The sequence below is a fragment of the Mustelus asterias genome, chromosome 5, assembly GCF_964213995.1.
Source record: "Mustelus asterias chromosome 5, sMusAst1.hap1.1, whole genome shotgun sequence".
Lineage (NCBI taxonomy): Eukaryota > Metazoa > Chordata > Chondrichthyes > Carcharhiniformes > Triakidae > Mustelus > Mustelus asterias.
In genome coordinates, this window is record NC_135805.1 from 50685786 (window position 1) to 50710853 (window position 25068).

Consider the following 25068-nt stretch of genomic DNA (forward strand, 5'->3'; position numbering starts at 1 on the left):
TAGCAGGTACAACAACTGGTTGTTGGTGATCTGAACACTTGAAGCTCTCGATCCTTTCTACCTCGTCCCCATTGATATAGATTGGGGCATGTTCTCCTTTATGCTTCCTGAAGTCGATGACTATCTCCTTCATTTTGTTGACATTGAGAGATTATTGTTGCTGTATCAGTTCACCAGATTCTCTATCTCATTCCTGTACTCTGTCTTGTCATTGTTTGAGATCCAACCCACTACAGTGGTGTCGTCAGCAAACTTGAAAATTGAATTGGAGGGGAATTTGGCCACACAGTCATAGGTGTAGGAGTATAGTAGGGGGCTGAGAACACAGCCTTGTGGGGCACCGGTATTGAGGATGATCATAGAGGTGGTGTTGTTGCCTATCCTTACTGATTGTGGTCTGTGAGTTAGGAAGTTCAGGACCCAGTCACAGAGGGAGGTGCCAAGGCCCAGGCCGCGGAGTTTGGAGATGAGTTTCGTGGGAATAATAGTGTTGAAGGCTGAGCTGTAGTCAATAAATAAGAGTCTGACATAGGTGTCCTTGTTATCTAGGTGTTCCAGGGTTGAGTGCAGGGCCAGGGAAATGGCATCTGCTGTGGACCTGTTGTGGCAGTAGGCAAACTGTAGTGGATCCAGGTAGGCCGGGAGGCTGGAATTGATTCGTGCCATGACTAACCTTTTTTTAATATGATTGCAATTATGGAGACATGACTGCAGGGTGACCAAGACTGGGAACTGAATATACAAGGGTATTCAATATTTTGGAAGGACAGACAAAAAGGAAAAGGAAGTGGGGTGGCATTGTAAGGATGAAATCAGTGCAATAGTGAGAAACGCTCCATGCATTCAGGTGCCTTTAGACACAATTGTCCTTTTGCAAATTTTGGTGCTAGGGCCTTATTTGCTGCTGGCCCTGGTTTCCTTTGCCTTCCACTTTTGCTTTTTACTTCATTACCTTTAATTTCGATCTTTGTTTTCCGCTATTGTGTCTTCCCTTTCAGGTTCCCATCCCCTTGCCACTCGAGTTTAAACCCTCCTCCACAGTCCTAGTGAATACCCCTGAGAAGACATTGGTCCCGATCCTCTGAGATGCAATGCAACCCATCTAGCTTGTACCGGTCCCATCTTCCCCAGAATGTAAACTCCCTTCCTCTTACACTAAACATTAGTGGGAATTGTCAATAGGCCTCCCAACAGTAGTGGTAAGGGAAGGAATGGTATTAAACGGGAAATTAGAGATGTATGGAACAAGGGTGCGACTGTAATCATGGATTACTTTAATCTGCATATAGATAAGGCACACCAAATTAGAAATACTGTGGCAGATAAAATTCCTGGATTGTGTACGAGATGTTTATTCAGACCTATACATCAAGGAACCCATAAGCAAATAGGCAGTCTTTGTTGAGTATTGTGCAATGAGAATGGGTTAACTAATAATCTTGTTATGCAGGGTCCTTGAGGGAAGAGTGACCATAAGATGATATAATTTTTCATTGGGATGAAAAGTGAAGTAGTCCAATCCAAAATTAGGGACCTAAATCTAAACAAAGGAAACTACAAAGATACGAGGGGTGAGTTGGCTACGAAAGAGTGCAGAACTTAATGAAAAGGCATGACAGTAGGTAGGAAATGGCTAAAATTTAAGAAACGATTGCATTCATTGCAATAATTATACATTCCTTTTGGGCGCAAAAATGTTATAGGAAAAGCGGCCCAACCATGGCTAACAACATAAATTAAGGACAGGTTTAGGTCTTATCAAGTTGCTAGAAAAAGTACCAAGCCCGTGAATTGGGAGCAGTTTAGAATTCATACAAACATGCTAATTTGGAGCATGAGTAGGCCACTTGGCCCCTCCAGCCTGCTCCACCGTTCAATAAGATCATGGCGGATCTGATTGTAACCTCAACCCCACTTCTGCCCATCCCGATAAATTTCACCCCCTTGTTAATCAATAATCAATCTATCTAGCTCTGCCTTAAAAATATTCAAACTCTTCTTCAACTGCTTTTTGAGGAAGAGTTTTCCAGAGACACATGACGCTCCAACAGAAAAGATTCTCATCTCTGTCTTAAATAAGTGACCACTTATTTTTAAACTGTGACCTATAGTTCTTAGATTCTCTGGCATGAAGAATGTCCTCTCCATATCCACCCTGCCAATACCCATTAGAATCTTAAAGATTTCGATCAATTCAAGAAGGGAAAAATAGAATATGACAGTAAACTTGCAAGGAGCATAAAAAATTACTATAAAGGTTTCTGTAAGATTAGTGAAGACAAGTGTAGGTCCCTTTCAGTCTGAAACATGAGAATCTGTAACAGAGAACAAGTAAATGGCAGAGCAATTAAACAACTACAGGTACATAGATAGGAAAGATTTAGAGGAATATGGGCCAAATGCAGTCAAATGGGACTAGTTCAGTTTAGGAAACCTGGTCCGCATGGACGAGTTGGGCCAAAGGGCCTGTTTCCACGCTGTATATCTACTTTGGTTCAGTCTTCACAAAAGACGACAGAAGTATTTCCCAGAAATGCCAGAAAACCAAGCTTCCAGTAAGGAGGAAGAATTGAAGGTATTAGTATTAATAAGAAAATGTGCTAGGAGAATTAATGGGACTAAAAGTTGATAAATACTCAGGGCCTGATAATCTATATCTACAGGGTACTGAAGGAGGTGACCAGGGAAATAATGGACACACTTGTTGTCATCTTCCAAAATTCTAATATCAAACTTTGTAGGCACAAAAGTATTGGAAATTGGAGTTTATGCAGTGTCGACTATACTAAAGGATCAGGGAACCTAGTATTTTGGGGCTACATTTACCCATCGACTCAGAGCAGGAAGGAGTTGGATATTATGTTGGTACTTATAGAAAGCTCCATATTTCTTCCAGTGCTACAAGATAACCCAAACCCATTTTATCCAGGATAAAATAATTTACATGGTTTCCAGATCAACTTTTGGCATCTTAGACCATAGAATTCCTAGTGTACAAGCAAGCCATTTGGCCCATCGAGTCTGCACTAACTCATCTTACCCAGAGCCTATCTCCATAACCCCACATATTTACCCCGCTAACACCCCTAACCTACACATCCTGGGACACCAAGGGCAATTTAGCATGGCCAAATCAATCTACCCTGCACATCTTTGGACTGTGGGAGGAAACCAGAGCACCCGGAGGAAATCCACACTGACATGGGGAGAATGTACAAACTTGACAGGGACAAGTCATCCAAGGCCGGAATTGAACCCGGGTCTCTGTGAGACAGCAATACTAACCACTGTGCCACCCGCTTTGTACATAGAACATAGAACAGTACAGCACAGAACAGGCCCTTCGGCCCACAATGTTGTGCCGAGCTTTATCTGAAACCAAGATTGGTTGTAGATGTAATACAGCTCGCACTTGTATTTTTAAATATTCTGTCTTCAAAGTGAATACTAAAATTAAAAGCTAAAATATATGCATTATCAAATGGATTCCCAAGAAAACTTCCAAGAATTACTAAAAGTAATGGATTTCTTCCCACCTCCAAAAATGCAGCTAGCAAGTGAAGCAAGGCATTTCAAATGTAACAAAAGTCAAAATGCAATATGAAGTGAATAACATTTGCAATTGTTTTTTTCTAAAGACAGTGAATGGTAAGTAAAACATTCATTACAGCTTGTTTGATGAACTACACCTTTACATGACTATCTTTAACTGTAAACAGGACTGAAAAGCTAACCTCCAATAGTTTCAGAATTTAGAAGCATAATCCCAAACTGAAAGAGGTACCCAATTAAAATTTTATCCTGTGCCAGTAAAACATTCATACAAACTTCACAGGACTGCAGCTTTCACATTTTAATAGTCTGCTATTTTGAAAGAAATGTAAATCCTTTAAATAGTTAATAGCAGTTTCACAAATGGTAGAAAGACTAACAAAAATTTATGGTTAAAATTTACAGTATCTTGAGTTAGCTTTCTTGTATAAAAGTAATTTATCTTAGATGGATAACTTACAAGTGGGAATTATTGTAAATAAGTATATTATGTCCATTATATTTGCAGTATGGTCTCAATTCTTTCCCAAAGTGTACACAGTTAAGAACCGTTTCCAATATTTATATCTGCTGGTTTTAATATTTTACAAGTCTTCAAAATATTTGGTTTCTCGTGTTTCAAGTGGTGTTGTCCAAACTACAGAGGAAAAAAGAGAAAAAAGTCACAAAACAAGGGGCAAACGTTTTGGTATCATTAACTTCAAATGCAATATGATTAGAATCACTTTGCCTGCAACAACGTAAGCAAAAATGGATACTTTTATATTACCTTTGTGGTGTGGATAGTGCGTGAAGCTAACCTGAATAGAGTCACTACTGCAATGTTCTAACAGTGCTATTTATTTAATTACACCACTATACTTTCAGAAGACAGTTGACTTTTGAAGGTTCAACTCAAAAGCAGAAAATAGGAGAAAGAAAGTAAACATCAAGAAAACATGCACAGTCAAACATCATTCTATATTGTTTAGTTGTACTATCTTCAAGAAGTAGCTTTTTGATTAAAGATACATAATTCAGCAACTAAAAACTAGCATTGGAAGCAATTCAAAGGAGGTTCACTCAACTGATTCCTGGAATTAAGGGGTTGTCTTATGAGAAAAGGTTGGACAGTTTGGATCTACACCACAGAGATTTAGAAGCATGAGGGGTGATTTTGTTGAAACAAATAAGATCTTGAGTGGAATTGGCAGGGTGGAGGTTGAGAGGATGTATCCCCTTATGAGAGAGTCTAGAACTAGGGATAAAAATAAAAGTGTTCTCCCATTTAAGACCGAGATCAGAACTTCATTTTCTATCAGAGGGTAATTGATCTTTGTAATTCTCTTCCTCAGAGAGCATTGGAGGCACGGTCAGCATTTATTGCCCATTCCTAATGAAAACAGAAATGCTGGAAAGGCTCAGCAAGTCTAGTAGCATCTGTGGAGAAAGAAGCAGCTATCATTTCAAATGTGTGACCTTGCATCAAAATTTTACAACTTTCTCTAGAACGTGATGATCAAACCACAGAACACAACTGTTTCTTTTTTTAAAAACTTATGCTATAAATCTACTAAAAAACCATGCTCAGGAAGTTAAATAGTTCACTGCTTCACTTGAACGTACCCTTGAAGTCTCTGGACTTGACAATGGAGAGAATTCGAAGAGCTCATTTTCATTATCAGAAGAATCATTCAGGTATCTGTGTGAAAACTTGCGTTTTAAAGCATCAGCAATGAGTGCTGCTGGATCAGAAACAGGTGCCTTTATTGCTGGTTTCTTCCCCATGGGTGTTCCTCCAGGTGACCTTTGAAAATAAGAATGTTATTAAACAATGCTAAATCCCTCAAAAATGTTTCAGTTTCTTCTATTTGAGAGAAAATCTACCTCGCTACTACTCTTAATTTGACATTCTGCATGTCCTTCAAGACATCCATCATACTGAAGGACCTTGAGGAATTTTCAGTTGGCTTTGATTTGATGGTCACATGACTAGAATTGCTTTTCATAGCTTGGCATTTTCTGACAAGGTCTTGAGCTGATGCAGCACTGTTGTCAGTAGTTGACATTGGTGGTGGTGGAGGTGGTGGTGGTGGAGCAGTCGGTGATGGATCATACAAAGCACCAAGTGGTGTGGATGTTAATTTTGGAGGAGGAACGGAGGCAGCAGGTGTACCTAGAATAAGAAAGTCATTTAATTTCAATTGTGTTAAACTTAGGAGCAGTTTATTTTGAACAGTGAATAATGTTTAACTATCAAAATATAATTCATAATATGAGATCAATTAGCTACTTAAAAACAATGAAAATGAAATATAAAACATAGTAGAGAACTAGATGCAGTACAGATTTCTAAACTATAATCACTGGTTCCAAATTTTTTAGCATGTTCTTTAACGAGACTGATAGGATGAATTAATTCTCACATCAGCCATTTCCTATTTATTCGCGTGTTCAAAAATGAAAAGCAGGGGAAAAAAATGCACATTTTTCTCAACCTGCTAAAATTGCTGGATTGTGCAGCTTTGAAAACGCATTTTCTGAAAAACTTATTTTCTTAATGGGATTTTAGTTAAAAATTGGTGTTTTACCAATTGTGCAAGAGAGATAGAATACAATGAATTGCACAGCCCATTCCAGTTTTATTTATTCAACAGCTACAACCCTTATAAATCACACCATTCAGTTACATAAATGATTCCAGCTTCCACTTCTTCCATTTCTGTGAAATTCATTCCACATGCTCATTACTCATTGTGTGAAGAACTTCCTGACTGTGGTGCTAGCCAGTTTGTGCATTTCATATCTCAGATAAATGCAGAGATGATGTACTAGATTCCATGCGAGTAACAACAAATTTATTTACAAGTGTTTCGCAAATGCCTGCAACTCAAAATATCCACTCCATGCGTCAGCTCTTGGATTCCAACAGCTTCTGTGTTTGTTTATTTTTGAGTCATCACATTAACTAAGCAAGCACATTCAGCATAGAACACAGCATATTGAACCACCGAACGCTACACTAATATCAGTCCTAAATTTGCTTTTTATTAATTTAGGCTAATAGTCTTTTCTTAACTCACATTTAACTTGAAGCAATGCTGCTGAATTACCTTTTGTCCATCATTTATTACTTTTACTTATAAGAGCTCTCCTCTTGGTCATCTGTCAAGATAAAAAAGCCCACTTTCTTCAAAATGTCTTCATAGTCTGATAGTTATGTGGTTATTCTTCTCTGCACCATCTTCAAGATCTGAGTGTCCCTTGTGTCTCAGTGAGCAAGATTAAACTACATATTCAAGATGCAGTTTAACCCAAGTGTCTCTCTCAAAAAGGTCTTCATATGTCATTTACATTTAAAAAATGAGATATTTCTGCTTTACATAATCCAACTTTGCAAAGTCTTCTTACCTCTGATACTCATTTTAGTTTAGAAATACTCTTTTTAGTTTAGCGAAGGCTCCAAATGTATAAATCCCAACGCGCTTCCTTTGCTAATTTCCCCCACAGAACAATTACGAAAATGCTCAAAAAACTCAACAGGACTGGCAGCACCTGTGGAGAAAGAAAAAGTCATATGGACTTGAAACGCTGTTTCACTCTCCACACCTGCTGAGTTTTCCCAGCATTTCTTTTGCTTTTATTTCAGATTTCCAGCATACAGAGGAGTTTGCTTTTACTTTAACTGGAACAATTGCCTCTTAGAATCTTAGAAACCCTACAGCACAGAAAGAGGCCATTCAGCCCATTGAGTCTGCACCGACCACAATCCCACCCAGGCCCTACCCCCATATCTACCCATATTTACCCACTAATCCCTCTAACCTACACATCTCAGGACACTAAGGGCAATTTTAGCATGGCCAATCAATCTAACCCTCACATCTTTGGACACATCCTTTAAAATTTATCTGGATGAACACTTGGCACATCATAAGATTCAGGGCTATGGGCCAAGTGCTGGCAGATGGGATTAGGTGGGAGTTCAGGTGTTTCTAATGTGTTGTAGACTCGATGGGCCGAAGGGCCTCTTGTACACTATATGATTCTATGAAATTTTAATCTCCATGCCCTTTAAAGATTCATTTAATGGAAATATGGCGAACCTTTTCAAATTAATGTACCCATAGACTGCACTCACAATGCACCTCCTGTGAAAATTTCCTGGCGGAAGACCACAGGGTACCAAGTCAACTAAGATGCTGTGAGCACAGGTCAACAACCATTCACTAATTACTTCACTGTCTGTGAAGCACTTTGGAATGCCCAGATAACTGCAAGTCTATATCCTAAGGACATTGAACAATGTTACATAAATGCAAGCTTTTTATTTAATCTATAAAACTTACTTGGAGTACCCGATCTTTGATCCTGCATTGTAACAAGCATAGCAATTTGAGACCTCAGACGAGACAACTCATCTTCAAGTTGAGAGATTTTATTCAAGGCATTTTCATTTGATGCACCAATATTCCAAGTGCTATTTCTGCTTTTCAAATGATTCATAGAAGCTGTTGGCCTGCAACGTTCTTGCATTGGGTTGATCATCTGTTCAACTTTGACAGAACGGACTTCATTTCTTGAAAAACAAACAATTCACTCTCAACATTACACACATCAGATTTTTAAAATTTTCATTCCCAATTTTGACTCCGATAATATGCTCAAACTATGGATTACTCCATAGTTTTTAATCAATACTACACTGCAGTAACAGTAAGTAGTCTCACAACACCAGGTTAAAGTCCAACAGGTTTATTTGGTAGCACGAGCTTTCGGAGTGTTGCCCCTTCATCAGGTGAGTGATCCTCTCCACTTTGAGCCGGGAGTTTGCGGTGTTGGTGGTAGTTATGATGTGGAGTTGCCGGCGTTGGACTGGGGTAAGCACAGTGAGAAGTCTCACAACACCAGGTTAAAGTCCAACAGGTTTATTTGGTAGCACAAGCTTTCAGAGCGTTGCCCCTTCATCAGGTGAGTGTCCAACACCAGCAACTCCACATCATGACTAACACTGCAGTAAGTTAGACCTTTTGTAGCACATTTTGCTAACATAGGAACAAGGAGCAGAAAAAGACAAATTCAGCTCTTCGAGTCTGCTCTGCTTTTCAACCAAATCATGGCTGATCTCTCCCTGGTCTCAAATCCACCTCCCCACCTGTCCGCCATAGCCCCTTGTCCCATTTTTAAAATTAGAAATAAGAATTTCTGATTATTTTGCTCTTTTCTGATTATTCGGCTTGTTTGCAACTTAACTGTTTCACTAAATCAAATTGTTTTGACCTCTCAGTGAACACAAATCAGTACAAAGTGTGAATGTACCTACAAAACTAAAGCTATGATAGACATACATACCTAAACCGAGTGAAAGTTTCACCTTCATCATCAGCAATCCATAGTACATCTGCCAGAGATGGAACCATAGGTTTATGGCTATAATTACATGAGTCAGGCACTCTTAGTCCTTCCAGGAGCTGTAAAAAGGCAAAGTCACATTGACGACATTTAATGTTTCAAACATTAATACTTACAAATAGGATGCATAAAGGTAACTTGAGATAGAAACTAAAAAGGAATAGGCCATTCGGCCCTTCGACCCTGCTCCGCCATTCGTTTTGATCATGGTTGAACATCGAATTCAATATCCTGATCCCCCCTTTCCCCCATATTCCTTGATCCTTTTAGCCCCAAGAGCTATACCTAATTTCTCCTTGAAATCAGACAATGTTCTGGCCTCAAATGCATTCTGTAATAGTGAATTCCACACATTCACCACCCTTCAAGTGAAGAAATTTCTCCTCACTTCAGTTCTAAATACCCTTTATCCTCAAACCATGACCCCTGGTTCTGGACTCCCCCACCACTGGGAACATTTTTTCTGAATCTACCCCGTCTAAGCCTGTTGGAACTTTATAAGTTTCTATGAGATCTCCTCTCACTTTTCTAAACGCCAATGAATAGAATCCTAACTGACTGTCTCTCCTCATATGACAGACCTGCCATTCCAGGAATCAACCTGGTAATCTTCCCTGTACTCCCTCTATAGCAAGGGCATCCTTCTACAGATAAGGACACCAAAACGGCACATAATACACCAGGTGTGACCTCACCAATGTTCTATATGATTGCAACGAAACATCCCTATCCTCTCGCTATGAAGGCCAACAAGGGACTAAAGAAGGAAATTAGGAGAGCCAGAAAGGGTCACAAGAAGGCCTTGGCAGGTAGAATTAAGGAAAACCCTAAGGCGTTCTATAAATATGTGAAGAGTAAAACGATGAGACGTGAAGGAATAGGGCCTATAAAAGGTGAAGGCGGGAAAATCTGTACGGAACCAGTAGAAATGGCAGAGGTGCTTAATGAGTATTTTGCCTCGGTTTTCACAGAGGAGAAGGACCTGGGTGGATGTACTGTGGGCTTGCAGTGGACTGAAAAGATTGAGTATGTGGACTTTAACAAAGAGGTTGTGCTGGAATCTTTGAAAGGCATCAAGATAGATAAGTCGCCGGGTCCAGATGGGATGTACCCCAGGTTACTGTGGGAGGCGAGGGAAGAGATTGCAGAGCCTCTGGCGATGATCTTTGCGTCGTCGATGGAGACGGGAGAGGTGCCGGAGGATTGCGGATGTGGTTCCTATTTTCAAGAAGGGGAATAGGGATAGCCCAGGAAATTACCGACCGGTGAGTCTAACCTCAGTGGTTGGTAAGCTGATGGAGAAGATCCTGAGGGACAAGATTTATGAGCATTTAGAGAGGTCTAGGATGCTCAAGAATACTCAGCATGGTTTTGTCAAAGGCAGATCGTGCCTTACGAGCCTGGTGGAGTTCGTCAATGTGTTTGGTCACATTTTCGAAGAAGGGAAAGCGGTAGATGTGGTTTATATGGATTTTAGCAAGGCGTTCGATAAGGTCCCCCATGCAAGGCTTCTAGAAAAAATGAGAGGGCGTGGGATCCATGGTGCTGCTGCCCTGTGGATCCAGAACTGGCTTGCCCAAAGGACACCAACACTTTAACTGCTGGCCCAAAGGAGGCAGAGAGTGTGTATTGATGGGTCTTTTTCTAAATGGAGGTCGGTCACCAGTGGTGTGCCCCAGGGATCTGTTCTCCCTTGCTGTTTGTCATTTTCATAAATGACCTGGATGAGGAAGTGGAGGGATGGGTTGGTAAGTTTGCCGACGACACGAAGGTTGGTGGGGTTGTGGATAGTCTGGAGGGATGTCAGAAGTTACAGAGGGACATAGATAGGATGCAAGACTGGGCGGAGAAGTGGCAGATGGACTTCAACCCAGATAAATGCGTAGTGGTCCATTTTGGCAGGTCAAATGGGATGAAGGAGTACAATATTAAGGGAAAGGCTCTTAGTACTGTAGAGGATCAGAAGGACCTTGGGGTCCAGGTCGATAGGACTCTAAAATCGGCCCCGCAAGTGGAGGAGGTGGTTAAGAAGGCGTATGGTGTGCTGGCCTTTATCAATCGAGGGATTGAGTTTAGGAGTCCGGGGATAATGATGCAGCTATATAAGACCCTCGTCAGACCCCACTTGGAGTACTGTGCTCAGTTCTGGTCGCCTCATTACAGGAAGGATGTGGAAAAGATTGAAAGGGTGCAGAGGAGATTTACAAGGATGTTGCCTGGATTGAGTGGCATGCCTTATGATAGGCTGAGGGAGCTCGGTCTTTTCTCCTTGGAGAGACGTAGGATGAGAGGAGACCTAATAGAGGTATATAAGATGTTGAGAGGAATAGATTGGGTGGACTCTCAGAGGCTTTTTCCCAGGGTGGAAATGGCTGCTACGAGAGGACACAGGTTTAAGGTGCTGGGGGGTAGGTACAGGGGAGATGTTAGGGGGAAGTTTTTCACACAGAGGGTGGTGGGCGAGTGGAATCGCTGCCATCAGTGGTGGTGGAGGCAAACTCAATAGGGTCTTTTAAGAGACTCCTGGATGAGTACATGGGACTTAATAGGATGGAGGGTTATAGGTAGGCCTAAAATGTAGGGATATGTTCAGCACAACTTGTGGGGCCGAAGGGCCTGTTTTGTGCTGTAGTTTTTCTATGTTTCTATCTATACCATTTGCCTTCTTTACTGCCTGCTCTACATATGCGCTTACTTTCAGCGACTGATGCATGGGGATTCCAAAGTCTCATTGAGAATCTACCGCTCTCAATTTACACCCATTCAAGTAATAATCTGTCTTCCTATTATTGCTACCAAGTGGATAACCTCACATTTATCCACATTATACTGCATCTACCATGCAGATGCCCACATACTCATATCCAAATCACGCTGAAGTATCTCTGCAATCTCCTCGCAGCTCACTCTCCCACCCAACTTTGTATCATCTGCAAATTTGGAGATAATACTCTTCCAAATCATTAATATATAATGTGAACAGTTGAGGTCCTAGCACAGATCCCTGCAGAACCCCACAGTCACTCACTGCCAATCAGAAAAAGACCCATTTATGCCAACTCTGCTTCCTACCTGCTACCCAGCTTTCTATCCATCTCAAGACATTACCTGCAATCACACATACTTTAACTTTACATAGTAGTCTGTTATGTGAGACTTTGTCAAAAGCCTTCTGAAAGTCTAAATAAACCACATCCACTGGTTCTCCTCGGTCAACTCTACTAGTTACGTCCTCAAAAAATTCCAATAGATTCATCAAACATGATTTCCCTTTTGTCAGTCCATGCTGACTTTGATTATGGACTCTAGCAACTTCCCTAGTACCGGCATTAGGCCCACTGGTCTATAGTTCCCCGTTTTCTCTCTACCTCCCTTTTCGAATAACAAGCTTATATGAGCTACCCTCCAAACTGTAGGATCTATTCCAGAATTCAAAGAATTATGGAAAATAACCACCAATGGATCTGCTATTTCCAGGGCCACTTCCTTAAGTCCTCTGGAAAGAAGATTATCAGGACCTGGAGATTTATCCATCTTCAATCCCATCAATTTCCCCAAAACCATTTCTCTACTAATGCCGATTTCCTTCAGCTCCTCACTGAAACATCTTTCTCTTAGCACTTCTGGTATATTATTCATATCTTCCTTTGTGAAGACTGAAGCAAAGTACAAATTTAATTCTTCAGCCATTTCTTTATTCCCCGTTATGAATTCTCCCGTTTCTGACTGTAAGAGGCCTATATTCATTTTTGTCAATTTCTTTCTCTTTATATATCTATAGAAAATGTTACAGTCAGTTTTCATGTTCCCCGTTAGCTTACTTTCATACTCTACTTTTCCCTTCTTAATCAATCCCTTGGTCTCCCTTTGCTGAATTTTAAACTGCTCCCAATCCTCAGGCCTATTGCTTTTCCTTGCCAATTTGTATGAATCTGATACTCTCTTTAATTTCCCTTGTAAGGCATGGTTTGGCCACAACCCTCTTGCCATTCTTGCGCCAAACAGAAATAAACAACTTCTGGAATTCATTTATTCATTCTTTAAATGCCTGCCATTGCCTGTCTACTGTTTTCCCTTTCAGTAATGTTTCCCAGTCCATCATGGCCAATTCATGCCTCATACCATCATAGTTACCTTTATTGAGATTCAGGACCCTGGTCTCAGAATCAACTACATCATTATCCACCTTGACAAAGAATTCTACCATATTGTGGTCACTCGTCCCCAAGGGTTCTCTCAACTAGATTGCCAACTAATCCTTTCTCATTGCACAACATCCAGCCCAAGATGGCCTCCTCCCTTGTTGGCTCCTTAACGTATTGCTCCAGAAAACCATCCCGTATGCACTCCAGAAATTCCTCCTCTATTGTACTGTGACTAATTTGACTCTCCCAATCTATAAGCACATTAAAGTCACCCATAATCATAGATGTTCCTTTAACACATGCATCTGGTTTCCTGTCTAATGCTTTTCCCATCATTACCACTATAGTTTGGTGGTCTGTATACCGCCCCCACCAATATTTTTTGCTCCATGTTGTTTCTTAACTCGACCCATACAGATTCCACTTCATCTATGCTGACATCTTTCCTCAATATCGTATCAATATCATCTTTAATCAACAATGCAACTCCACCATATTTTCCATTCTGTCCTTCCTAAACACTGATTAGCCCTCAATGTTTAGTTCCCATCCTTGTTCATCTTGGAGCCAACTATATCATACCCCTTTACATCTATCTGTGCAATTAATTCATCCATTTTATTTCAAATGCTCTGAGCATTCAGGTACAAAACCTTAAGGTGGGCACTTTTAACATTTCTTTTCCCTTTACTACTGTTTTTTACTTGGTCCTTATCTGACTCTGGCCATTGATTTCTTTGCCTATCAATTTCCTTATTCTCTTTACTATCTTTTCCTCTTGTTCTTAATTGCCCCTGCTCTGAATCCTTGCAATGGTTCCCATCTCCCTGCCATATTAGTTTAAACCCTCCCCAACCACTCTAGCAAGTACACCCCCAAGGACATCAGTCCCGATCCTGCCCAAGTGTAACCCATCCAATTTGTACAGGTCCCACCTCCCCCAGAACCGGTCCCAATGCCCTAGGAATCTGAAAGCCTCCCCCTCACACCATCTTTTCAGCCACATATTCATCCTACGTATCCTGCTGTTTCTACTCTGATTAGTAAGTGGCACAGGTAGTAATCCTGAGATCACTACCTTTGAGGTCCTACTTTTCAGCTTGCTTCCTAGCTCCCTATATTCTGCTTTAAAGACCTCATCCCTCTTTTTACCTATGTCGCCTGTACCAACATGTATTACGACCACTGGCCGTTCACCTTCTCTCTTCAGAATGTCCTGCAGCCGTTCTGAGATATCCTTGACCCTAGCGCCAGGGAGGCAACATATCATCCTGGGGTCTCGGCCACAGAAACACCTATCTACTCCCCTTACAATTGAATCCCCTGTAACTATTGCATTCCCACACTTCTCACTCCTCCCATCTGCAGCAGAACCAACTGTGGTGCAATGGATTTGGCTATTGCTGTTTTCCTCTGAAAGGCCATTCCCCTCAACAGTATCCAAAACGGTACATCTGTTTTGCAGGGGAATAGCCATACGAGATTCCTGTCCTGCTTGCCTAGCTCTCTTGCTCTACCTGGTGGTCATCCATTCCTTCCTGCCTGTGGAGTCTGAGCCTGCATTGTAACCACTTCTCCACATGCGCTATCCACAATACTCTCCATCTCGCGGATGCTCCATAGTGTCCCCAGCTGCCACTCCAGCTCCAAAAGGCAGGCTTCCAGGAGATAGATTTCAAAAAATGTCAGAGAGTAATAAAAACACACAAGTATATAAATAAATTACCAGGGGCTTGGCAAAAAAAGGGTTCAGATTAGACATTGTATAAAAGCTCACTTCCTGGTAAGTGGCACAGAGACACAACCAGTCTCAGGTCTATGAATCAGTCAACTGCAATAAACAGTATTTAGATGCAATTTTCCAAAAACAAACCTGAAATCAAAGGCTCCCAAATCTTAGATGTACTCTCCACTTTCATCTTTTGCGCCCTGCAACTTTACTACCAAAAGTAGATTAAATTTTCAATTACTGCTTTTGTCTTTATCTTTGAGTAATGAATGCACAGTAGACAGAGGTTTTTGGCTCAGATTTTCAGAGTCTGAACCTGTAGGTGGTTCCTAGATTCAGAAATTCTGCCTCCATTTCCGATAGATCCTATTTTTGCTAGTAGAGCAAAGGGTGTTGAACATGACTCATACATGAGAGAAACCTGAACTTAGCAGAGCCATTTGTACTCAGTAATGGGTTCAGACTATTTATGTTGTAGCCGGAGGCTTAACCCCTAGTGTGGGAATCATGAATTTAGGAGTCGATACAAAGGCTCTTGAAGAGTAGATAAGGTCTGTCGAACTGTCATGATATGAAGTTATTTAAATGCCCAGCCATTTAAAAATGCAAAATAACAGGCTGCCTGTGTCAAGGGAAGTTGAAAATACACCTGTTATTTATTAGAATCAATTAAATACTCATTTATTACCCAGTTACAATAGTTGTTTGTTGATACTTACCTAAAGCACCCTTATGAATGTTTGGCTATTTCCCATAAGCTACAAGTATCTCATCGTAGGGGGGTGTTTTATGATCACAGTTGAATTGACAGCTCCAAAAGACTAATAAAAGATTAGCTGTCTTTAATGTGGGGTTATGAATAGAAGCTTGATTTTTTTTAAGGGTGGATTAACACGAGGAGATATTAAAGTTTTGAATTGGCTTTCATGAATAGGAGTATTTTTTTTAAACATAGTGAAAACCTACTCGTCAGGGAATGTCCCTGTCTATCCGGCCTCTGCTTATAACTCAAACCACAAAGTCCCAGTAGCATCCTAGTAAATCTTTTCTGCACTCTTTCTAGTTTGATAATATCCTTTCTATAATAGAGTGACCAGAACTGTACACGGTATTCCAAGTATGGCCGTACCAATGTCCTGTACAACTTCAACAAGATGTCCCAACTCCTGTATTTAGTGTTCTGACTAATGAAACCAAGCGTGTTGAATGCCTTCTTCACCATCCTGTCCACCTATGACTCCACTTTCAAGGAGCTATGAACCTGCACCCCTAGATCTCTTTGTTCTAATACTCAGTTAATGGTGAGGTGTTGGGGAGAGTAAGTCCTGCCCTGGTTTGATCTACCAAAATGGTCCAATTCAAGTACAAAGTTGATCTTTATGCTGGTTTTAATCTAATTTGAACCAATGCTTTGTTTCTTTACTACTACTACTATTACCACTCCCTAAGCCTTTTATTCCATAACATCTTTGGTATTTAATCTCTCTCACCCCTAACCTATCCATGACCTTTCTTTTTGTTCAACCTGAATCCCTTCCTTCTTTTACCCATCATATTTCTACCTCTTCAGTTCTGAAGAAGTCACATTGAAGTCAAAACATTAACTGTCCACGCTCCACAGATGCTACCAGACCTGCTGGATTTCTCCAGCACTTTGTTGTTATTTCAGATCTCCAGCATCTAGTTTTCATACTAAATACAGACTGTATATCTGTCTTTACCCAGGAAGATGTTGCTGCCCAAGTCAATGCTTGGAAGAATTCACCTGCACAATTGCCATTTTAAGAGAAATTGACAGGTCTGTCATCTTTTGGACACAAGTAAAATTTAAGAATAAGTTTGAAACCGTAAAATCCATCAGAAACTTTTCATCCAATTTCATCCACTAATGTAAGTTTGTTTGACCTGAAAGCAGACTCGAGGCCAGTGATTTAATGGAAGTGATGATCCTATCCTTCGAACAATACTACGAGACTGTCCATATGGTTTGCTTTGCCATTGTTGTATGAGCTGTTTAAAAAAAGGACAAACACATTAGTGTGCATAGTCATACATTTTTGCTTTAACAGCAAAATGTATAAAGTTTACATAGAACACGATGTTATGCTGAACCTTTTCCGAAACCAAGATCAAGCTATCCCACTCCCTATCATTCTGGTGTGCTCCATGTGCCTATCCAATAACCGCTTGAAAGTTACTAAAGTGTCCGACTCCACTATCACAGCAGGCAGTCCATTCCACACCCCAACCACTCTCTGAGTAAAGAACCTACCTCGTGCATCCCTCCTATATCTTCCACCACGAACCTTATAGTTATGCCCCCTAGTAACAGCTACATCCACCCAAGGAAATAGTCTCTGAACGCCCACTCTATCTATCCCCCTCATCATCTTATAAACCTCTATTAAGTCGCCTCTCAACCTCCTCCGCTCTAAAGAGAAAAGCCCTAGCTCCCTCAACCTTTCCTAATAAGACCTACCCTCCAAACCAGGCAGCATCCTGGTAAATCTCCTCTGCACTCTTTCCAGCGCTTCCACATCCTTCTTATAGTGAGGTGACCAGAACTGCACACAATATTCCAAATGTGGTCTCACCAAGGTCCTGTACAGTTGCAGCATAACCCCATGGCTCTTAAACTCCTGTTAATAAGCGCTAACACACTATAGGCCTTCTTCACGGCTCTATCCAGCAATCATTTCACCTTTCAGCAGAAAGGTGTTTTCAAACTGTCCATTTAGTGTTATAATCTGGATTTATGATTGGGCACTGCAGAGGAATATATATTCAGACTTAAACAGTGTATTCAATTCAGTTCTACTTCAACATTTTACATTAACAGCTCCAACATCCATTTCTTTTATCCATGTTTAATAATATTGCAGTCCACTATAACTCCTACATACTATTCTACAGGCACAGAACTGAATTTTAGATGTGTAACTCTAATTGGAAGCTATGGGCAGAATTCTCCCAAACGGTTTCCAAGTGTCATAACAGCAAAAATAAAGGAGTGATCCGTGCCAGTCCCTTCGGCACGCTCTACACCAAAATCCACTGACAACTAGCACACCGAAAGAGCCTTCATGTGAAACACACCAGTATGGAATCCCCAGACGTGTGACGCGCCCGAAGTGGCCGCAGCTGTGTGCCGTTAACAAGGGGGAGCTGCATTTAAATGCCTCCCCTGCATTCTCAGCCAGTCATGCCAGGAAGATGGCAGCGCAAAGACAGCCCCACGGAGGGAACACTTGGACGGCTGCTGGACGCCATGGAGGAGGCGGGCCAGCATAATCAAGGACCCCATGCACCCTATATATTCTCTCTTCCACCTTCTTCCGTCAGGAAAAAGATACTCATGTACCAACTGACTCATTGAATCATACAGTGCAGAAGAGGCCCTTCAGCCGATCGAGTCTGCAACGATGCACGAGAAACACCTGAACTCGCACCTAATCCATCTACCAGCACTTGGCTCATAGCCTTGACTGTTATGATTGCCAAGTGCTCATCCAGGTACATTTTAAAGGACGTGAGGCAACCTGCCTCTCCCACCCTTCCCAGGCAGCGCATTCCAGACCGTCACCACCCTCTGGATAAAAAGTTTTTCCTCGCATCCCCCCAAAACCCCCTGCCCCTCACCTTGAACCTATGTCCTCTTGTGACTAAGGGGAACAGCTGCTCTGTCCATGTCCCTCAATCTTGTACACCTCGATCAGGTCGCCCCTCAGTCTTCGCTGCTCCAATGAAAACAACAAGCCTACCCAACCTCTCTTCATAAATTAAATGTTCCATCCCAGGCAGCATCCTGGTGAATCTCCTCTGCACCCCATCCAGTGCACTCACATCCTTCCTATAATGTGGCAACCAGAACTGCACACAGTACTCCAGCTGTGACCTCATCAAAGTTCTCTACAACTCCAACATGACTTCACTGCTTTTGTAATCTATGCCTCGATTGATAAAGACAAGTGTCACATGTCTTTTTCACCTCTCTTGCGCCTTCAGAAATCTGTGGCCGAACACGTCAAGGTTCCTTTGTTCCACAGAACTTTCTAGTGCCATGCCATTCATTGAATACTTCCTTGTCAAATTACTCCTTCCAAAGTGGGGGAGGATCCTCAACAACAGCTTCTTCCCTGCAGACCTTTGAATGAACCTACCATATATAAAGCTGATCTTTCTCTACACCCTATTTATGATTGTAACACTATATTCAGCACCGTTTCCTTTCCTTCTCCCCTATGTACTCTATGAACGGTATGTTTTGTCTGTATAGCACGTAAGAAACACTTATCACTGTATCCCAATACATATGACAGTAATAAATCAAATCATTATAGGTCTCCACCTCAGTCTCAGGCCTCCGCACTGGCATCATCAACCATGACCACAGCAGGTAGCCCTTTGTCCCCCACAAGTCATCCCAGCAGTTTGGGATGGTCATTGAATATCCTGGGCATGTTTGAGTACCCCAGGATGTAGCTGTTGTGCACGCTCCTTGGGTAGCGTGCACACACCTCCAGGATGTTGGCAAGGTGGTTGCACGCAATCTGGACATTCAGGGAGTGTAACCCCTTGCGATTGATAAAGGGCACTCCCTGATTCCACTGGGCCTGCAGGGCGACGTGCATGGCGTCTATACCCACCCCAATATAGACTTCTGACATCACAGGCCATAGGCAGCAGCACAAGGCTGACTGTGCTCAACACTCTGGCACTCACACTGAGCATAAAGGGCGCCTGTGGGAAGGTCGTCACTGAGGAATTCTTGCAGTATAAACCTGCACATACCCACCTGGATGTTTGGTGCTAACTGGCTTCCAGACAGTTCAGACAGACTGTAGGAAAGCACCCCCCTATCTTCCATGCAACAGATGCCTATTGTAGAGCACCTCAGAGTTCATGCAGTGTACAGAGCTGTGTTAACAGCTGCCAAGCTCCCTTGATTTGGGAGACAGCTGTCAGGTGCTTGAGTGTTAGTGGGGCTTGGGATGGGAGTCCATGGTAAACCACAGAGCCTTTCCAGCAGACAGGTGGTAGGGTGGAGGGTGCAACATTAGTGGGATTTAGCCATGACCTCTCGAACCCCTTGGGGGTCTTTGATCATGATGTGGAGATGCCGGCGTTGGACTGGGGTAAACACAGTAAGAAGTTTAACAACACCAGGTTAAAGTCCAACAGGTTTATTTGGTAGCAAAAGCCTGCTGCCAAATAAACCTGTTGGACTTTAACCTGGTGTTGTTAAACTTCTTACGGTCTTTGATCAGTCAGGGAGAATGCTCACCACATGACCCCAAACCAGCAGCCACCCGGACCGGAGGACATCCGGCCCAGCCTTTGCCCCCACCCCCCAAGCCCCTGCATCGATAGGGGCCCGCTCATGAAAGCAGCAGCTGGCCCACTCTCTTGCATCCTGGTGGTTGTTGTTAAGCGGTGCTCACCTCCTCGCTTGCCCTTGGAACCACACTTTAAGGGACAAGTAGTGATTCGCGCCCGTGCGATGTCATGTTGGAGGGGTGGGTGCATTTCGGGGGAGGGGTGGGTGCATTTCGGGGGAGGGGTTGGGTGCATTTCGGGGGAGGGGTTGGGCCATGGACCGAGTTCGCTAATGAGATTGAAATGCAGTCAGTCATTCTCATGCTAATCAACCCCAAGCCGTGAACCAGTTCACGCCATTGGGAAGGGGATGGGAGAATTGCAAACTTTTGGCACCAGGCACAAAATGGGTTTTTAGGCTCGCACGCTATTCTCCGTCACTGGCATGGTCTACTAATGGCGCGGCGAGGTCAGAGAATCACCTTGTGTATCTCACATGATAAAATCAAAGTAAGAAAATGGAAACTGCCTCAATAAGGGTAAAAAAAACATTGTTCAAACTTCACTTACAATCAAGAGACAGCAGAAGTATTTTGTAAATTTACCAAGTCAGATGATATTCCAAAGTACTCTAGTAGTTCACAAATGAAATTTAACAGGCGAGACATCAGATGATTTAGTGTAGTCACCACAGCACAGGAACATTGTTCTGCTCACATTTAATCATCAGGACCAATTTAGAATAACATTCTATGAAGGAAGAGAGTAATTTATGAATAGAACGTCAAGACAACTGTAGCAATATTGATGCTCCAAAGAACTCACTTGCAAATTTGTCTTAAGAGTATTAAGCCTTAACTAACCTTACTGAGAATATACTAAAGTGACATTCAAATTTATTTTCAAATTTGCAGAGCTGAGAACCAGCAAGCACCATTCAGACTACAACAACCTAATTCTAATCTTTAAAAAAAGCACTAAATACAGTACAGTAAATTACTTTTTGTACATGTTCCAACACAATTAGAAACTACACATTTGGTATAATAATTCAAGAGTTTGAGTCTTTGACAATGGCATCAGTCGACCCAAGTTCAAGGGCAATACCTTTTTTTTGGAAAATTCCACCTTCCAGTTCTATCAGTAAAAAAAAAAATACTTGTATTGATAAATGCCAGTTCATGACCTCAGGATGTCACAAAGTGCTTTACAGTAAATGAAATATTTTTGTGGTGTAGTCACTGCTGTAATATAGGAAACATGGCAGCAAACCTGTGTGCAGCCAGCTCCACAAATATGATAATGACAAGTGACTTATTTTATTTTTAATGTTGATTGAGAGATAAACATTTGCCAGGATACTGGGGATAACCCCCATGCTGTTCGTCAAAATAATGCTATGGGATCCTCAGGTGGAGGTAACAGCTCAGGTTTAAGGTTTCATCTTAAAGGCAGCAACCCCAACAGAACAGTACTCTCTCAGGACTACACCAGAGGCAGAGTAGGTTTCAGTGCTCCAGTCTCTTGTACGAGTCCTGACCCCGTAGTCTTCTAACTCAAAGGTGAGACTGCTACCAACTGACATTACCCCAACTATTTCCCTTTGATCAACTCATTGAATCCTGTGTGTTCCCCTCCCCTTGTACCACTATCACTCACCTTATCTCTCCATTCATCAAGGATAAAGCTTGGGCCCCAGCAATTCACAAACCTATATCAGTGATTTGGATGTGAGCATTAAATGTAATATTTCCAAGTTTGCGGATGATACAGAAGTGTGAGCCGTAAGGAGGATGCAAAGATATTTCAAGCAAGGAGATTGGGAGAAGCTAAATGAGTGGGCGGAGATTTGGCATGTAGTGTACATTCTGCAAAAATGCTAGGTTATCCTATTTGATAGAAAAACAGAGCGTGGAATGTTCCCAAAAAAACACAAAGTGCCAACTGAAAGTTGGTGTGTTTCTCCAGAGATATAGGCAGGTTCTCTTGCCAGAGCTTGACATTTATCAAGGACGCCCCGGTCAGACCAAGAATTAACCTCCCTCCCCAATCAACTTCAGCATCTCACCCCCCACCCCACCTCCCCAATCGCCAGCATTGACACCGAAATCTTGCTCGTCCCACCCTTCCTCCACCCACCTTTCCCCCTTCCTCCACCCACCTTTCCCCCTTCCTCCACCCACCTTTCCCCCTTCCTCCACCCACCTTTCCCCCTTCCTCCACCCACCTTTCCCCCTTCCTCCACCCACCTTTCCCCCTTCCTCCACCCACCTTTCCCCCTTCCTCCACCCACCAGTACCTCACCGCTACCCCTCCCCCTCCCGCCAACCACCGCTCCTCCCCCCGCCAACCACCACCCCTCCCCCACTACACCTGCCCCCCCCCACCGACCGCTACCGCTACCCCCCCCCCCGCCGACCACTACCCCTCCGCCCCCCCGACCACTACCCCGCCGCCCCCCCGACCACGACACCTCCGCCCCCCCGACCACGGACACCTCCGCCCCCCCGACCACGACACCTCCCCCTCCCCACCCACTACCCCTCCCCCCCACCCCAACCACTCCCCCCCCACCCCAACAACTACCCCTCCCCCCCCACCCCAACCACTACCCCTCCCCCCCCACCCCAACCACTACCCCTCCCCCCCCACCCCAACCACTACCCCCCCCCACCCCAACCACTACTCCCCCCACCCCACCCCAACCACTACCCCCCCCACCCCACCCCAACCACTACCCCCCCCCCACCCCACCCCAACCACTACCCCCCCCACCCCACCCCAACCACTACCCCCCCCCACCCCACCCCAACCACTACCCCCCCCCACCCCACCCCAACCACTACCCCCCCCCACCCCACCCCAACCACTACCCAACCCACCCCAACCACTACCCCCCCCCACCCCACCCCAACCACTACCCCCCCCACCCCACCCACTACCCCCCCACCCCACCCCAACCACTACCCCCCCCCACCCCACCCCAACCACTACCCCCCCCACCCCACCCCAACCACTACCCCCCCCACCCCACCCCAACCACTACCCCCCCCACCCCACCCCAACCACTACCCCCCCCACCCCACCCCAACCACTACCCCCCCCACCCCACCCCAACCACTACCCCCCCCACCCCACCCCAACCACTACCCCCCCCCACCCCACCCCAACCACTACCCCCCCCACCCCACCCCAACCACTACCCCCCCCCACCCCACCCCAACCACTACCCCCCCCCACCCCACCCCAACCACTACCCCGCCCACCCCACCCCAACCACTACCCCCCCCACCCTACCCCAACCACTACCCCCCCCCCACCCCACCCCAACCACTACCCCCCCCCACCCCACCCCAACCACTACCCCCCCCCACCCCACCCCAACCACTACCCCCCCCCCCCCACCACACCCCAACCACTACCCCCCCCCACCCCACCCCAACCACTACCCCCCCCCACCCCCACCCCCTACCCCCCCCCACCCCACCCCAACCACTACCCCCCCACCCCACCCACTACCCCCCCCACCCCACCCCAACCACTACCCCCCCCCCACCCCACCCCAACCACTACCCCCCCCACCCCAACCACTACCTCCCCCACCCCACCCCACTACCCCACCCCAACCACTACCCCACCCCAACCACTACCCCACCCCCACCCCAACCACTACCCCCCCCCACCCCACCCCAACCACTACCCCCCCCCACCCCACCCCAACCACTACCCCCCCCACCCCACCCCAACCACTACCCCCCCCACCCCACCCCAACCACTACCCCCCCCCACCCCACCCCAACCACTACCCCCCCCACCCCACCCCAACCACTACCCCCCCCACCCCACCCCAACCACTACCCCCCCCCCACCCCACCCCAACCACTACCCCCAACCCACCCCACCCCAACCACTACCCCCCCCACCCCACCCCAACCACTACCCCCCCACCCCACCCCAACCACTACCCCCCCACCCCACCCCAACCACTACACCCCCCCAACCCACCCCAACCACTACACCCCCCCAACCCACCCCAACCACTACCCCTCCCCCCCCACCCCAACCACTACCCCTCCGCCCCCCCGACCACTACCCCTCCGCCCCCCCGACCACGACACCTCCCCCTCCCCACCCACTACCCCTCCCCCCCACCCCAACCACTACCCCTCCCCCCCACCCCAACCACTACCCCTCCCCCCCCACCCCACCCCAACCACTACCCCACCCCACCCACTACCCCCCCCACCCCAACCACTACCCCACCCCACCCACTACCCCCCCCACCCCACCCCAACCACTACCCCCCCCACCCCACCCCAACCACTACCCCCACCCCACCCCACCCCAACCACTGCCCCTCCCCACCCCACCCCAACCACTGCCCCTCCCCACCCCACCCCAACCACTGCCCCTCCCCACTCCAACCACTGCCCCTCCCCCCCACCCCAACCACTGCCCCTCCCCCCCACCCCAACCACTGCCCCTCCCCCCCACCCCAACCACTGCCCCTCCCCCCCACCCCAACCACTGCCCCTCCCCCCCACCCCAACCACTACCCCTCCCCCCCACCCCAACCACTACCCCTCCCCCCCACCCCACCCCAACCACTACCCCACCCCACCCACTACCCCCCCCACCCCAACCACTACCCCACCCCACCCACTACCCCCCCCACCCCACCCCAACCACTACCCCCCCCACCCCACCCCAACCACTACCCCCACCCCACCCCACCCCAACCACTGCCCCTCCCCACCCCACCCCAACCACTGCCCCTCCCCACCCCACCCCAACCACTGCCCCTCCCCACCCCACCCCAACCACTGCCCCTCCCCACTCCAACCACTGCCCCTCCCCCCCCACCCCAACCACTGCCCCTCCCCCCCACCCCAACCACTGCCCCTCCCCCCCCACCCCAACCACTGCCCCTCCCCC

The 25068-nt window shown here is 45.4% G+C and overlaps 1 protein-coding gene across 3 annotated transcripts in view; it reads right to left on the reverse strand.

Moving 5' to 3' along the window:
* Window positions 1-1624: 1624 nt before the first annotated feature.
* Window positions 1625-25068, reverse strand: part of mtfr2 (mitochondrial fission regulator 2) — a 26575-nt gene continuing 3131 nt past the window's right edge. For 2 of the 3 annotated variants that reach the window (XM_078213664.1, XM_078213663.1), the window contains exons 2-8: window positions 20739-20883; window positions 16723-16827; window positions 8884-9002; window positions 7881-8110; window positions 5419-5707; window positions 5158-5338; window positions 1625-4189 (exon numbers count right to left, since the gene is read on the reverse strand). In XM_078213664.1, coding sequence (XP_078069790.1) covers window positions 4094-4189; window positions 5158-5338; window positions 5419-5707; window positions 7881-8110; window positions 8884-9002; window positions 16723-16827; window positions 20739-20801 — 1083 coding nt within the window. In that variant the 5' untranslated portion in view covers window positions 20802-20883 and the 3' untranslated portion in view covers window positions 1625-4093. Of the gene's footprint in view, window positions 4190-5157; window positions 5339-5418; window positions 5708-7880; window positions 8111-8883; window positions 9003-16722; window positions 16828-20738; window positions 20884-21792; window positions 21845-25068 lie in introns of all 3 variants that reach the window. The other variant, XM_078213665.1, reaches the window with a different exon arrangement.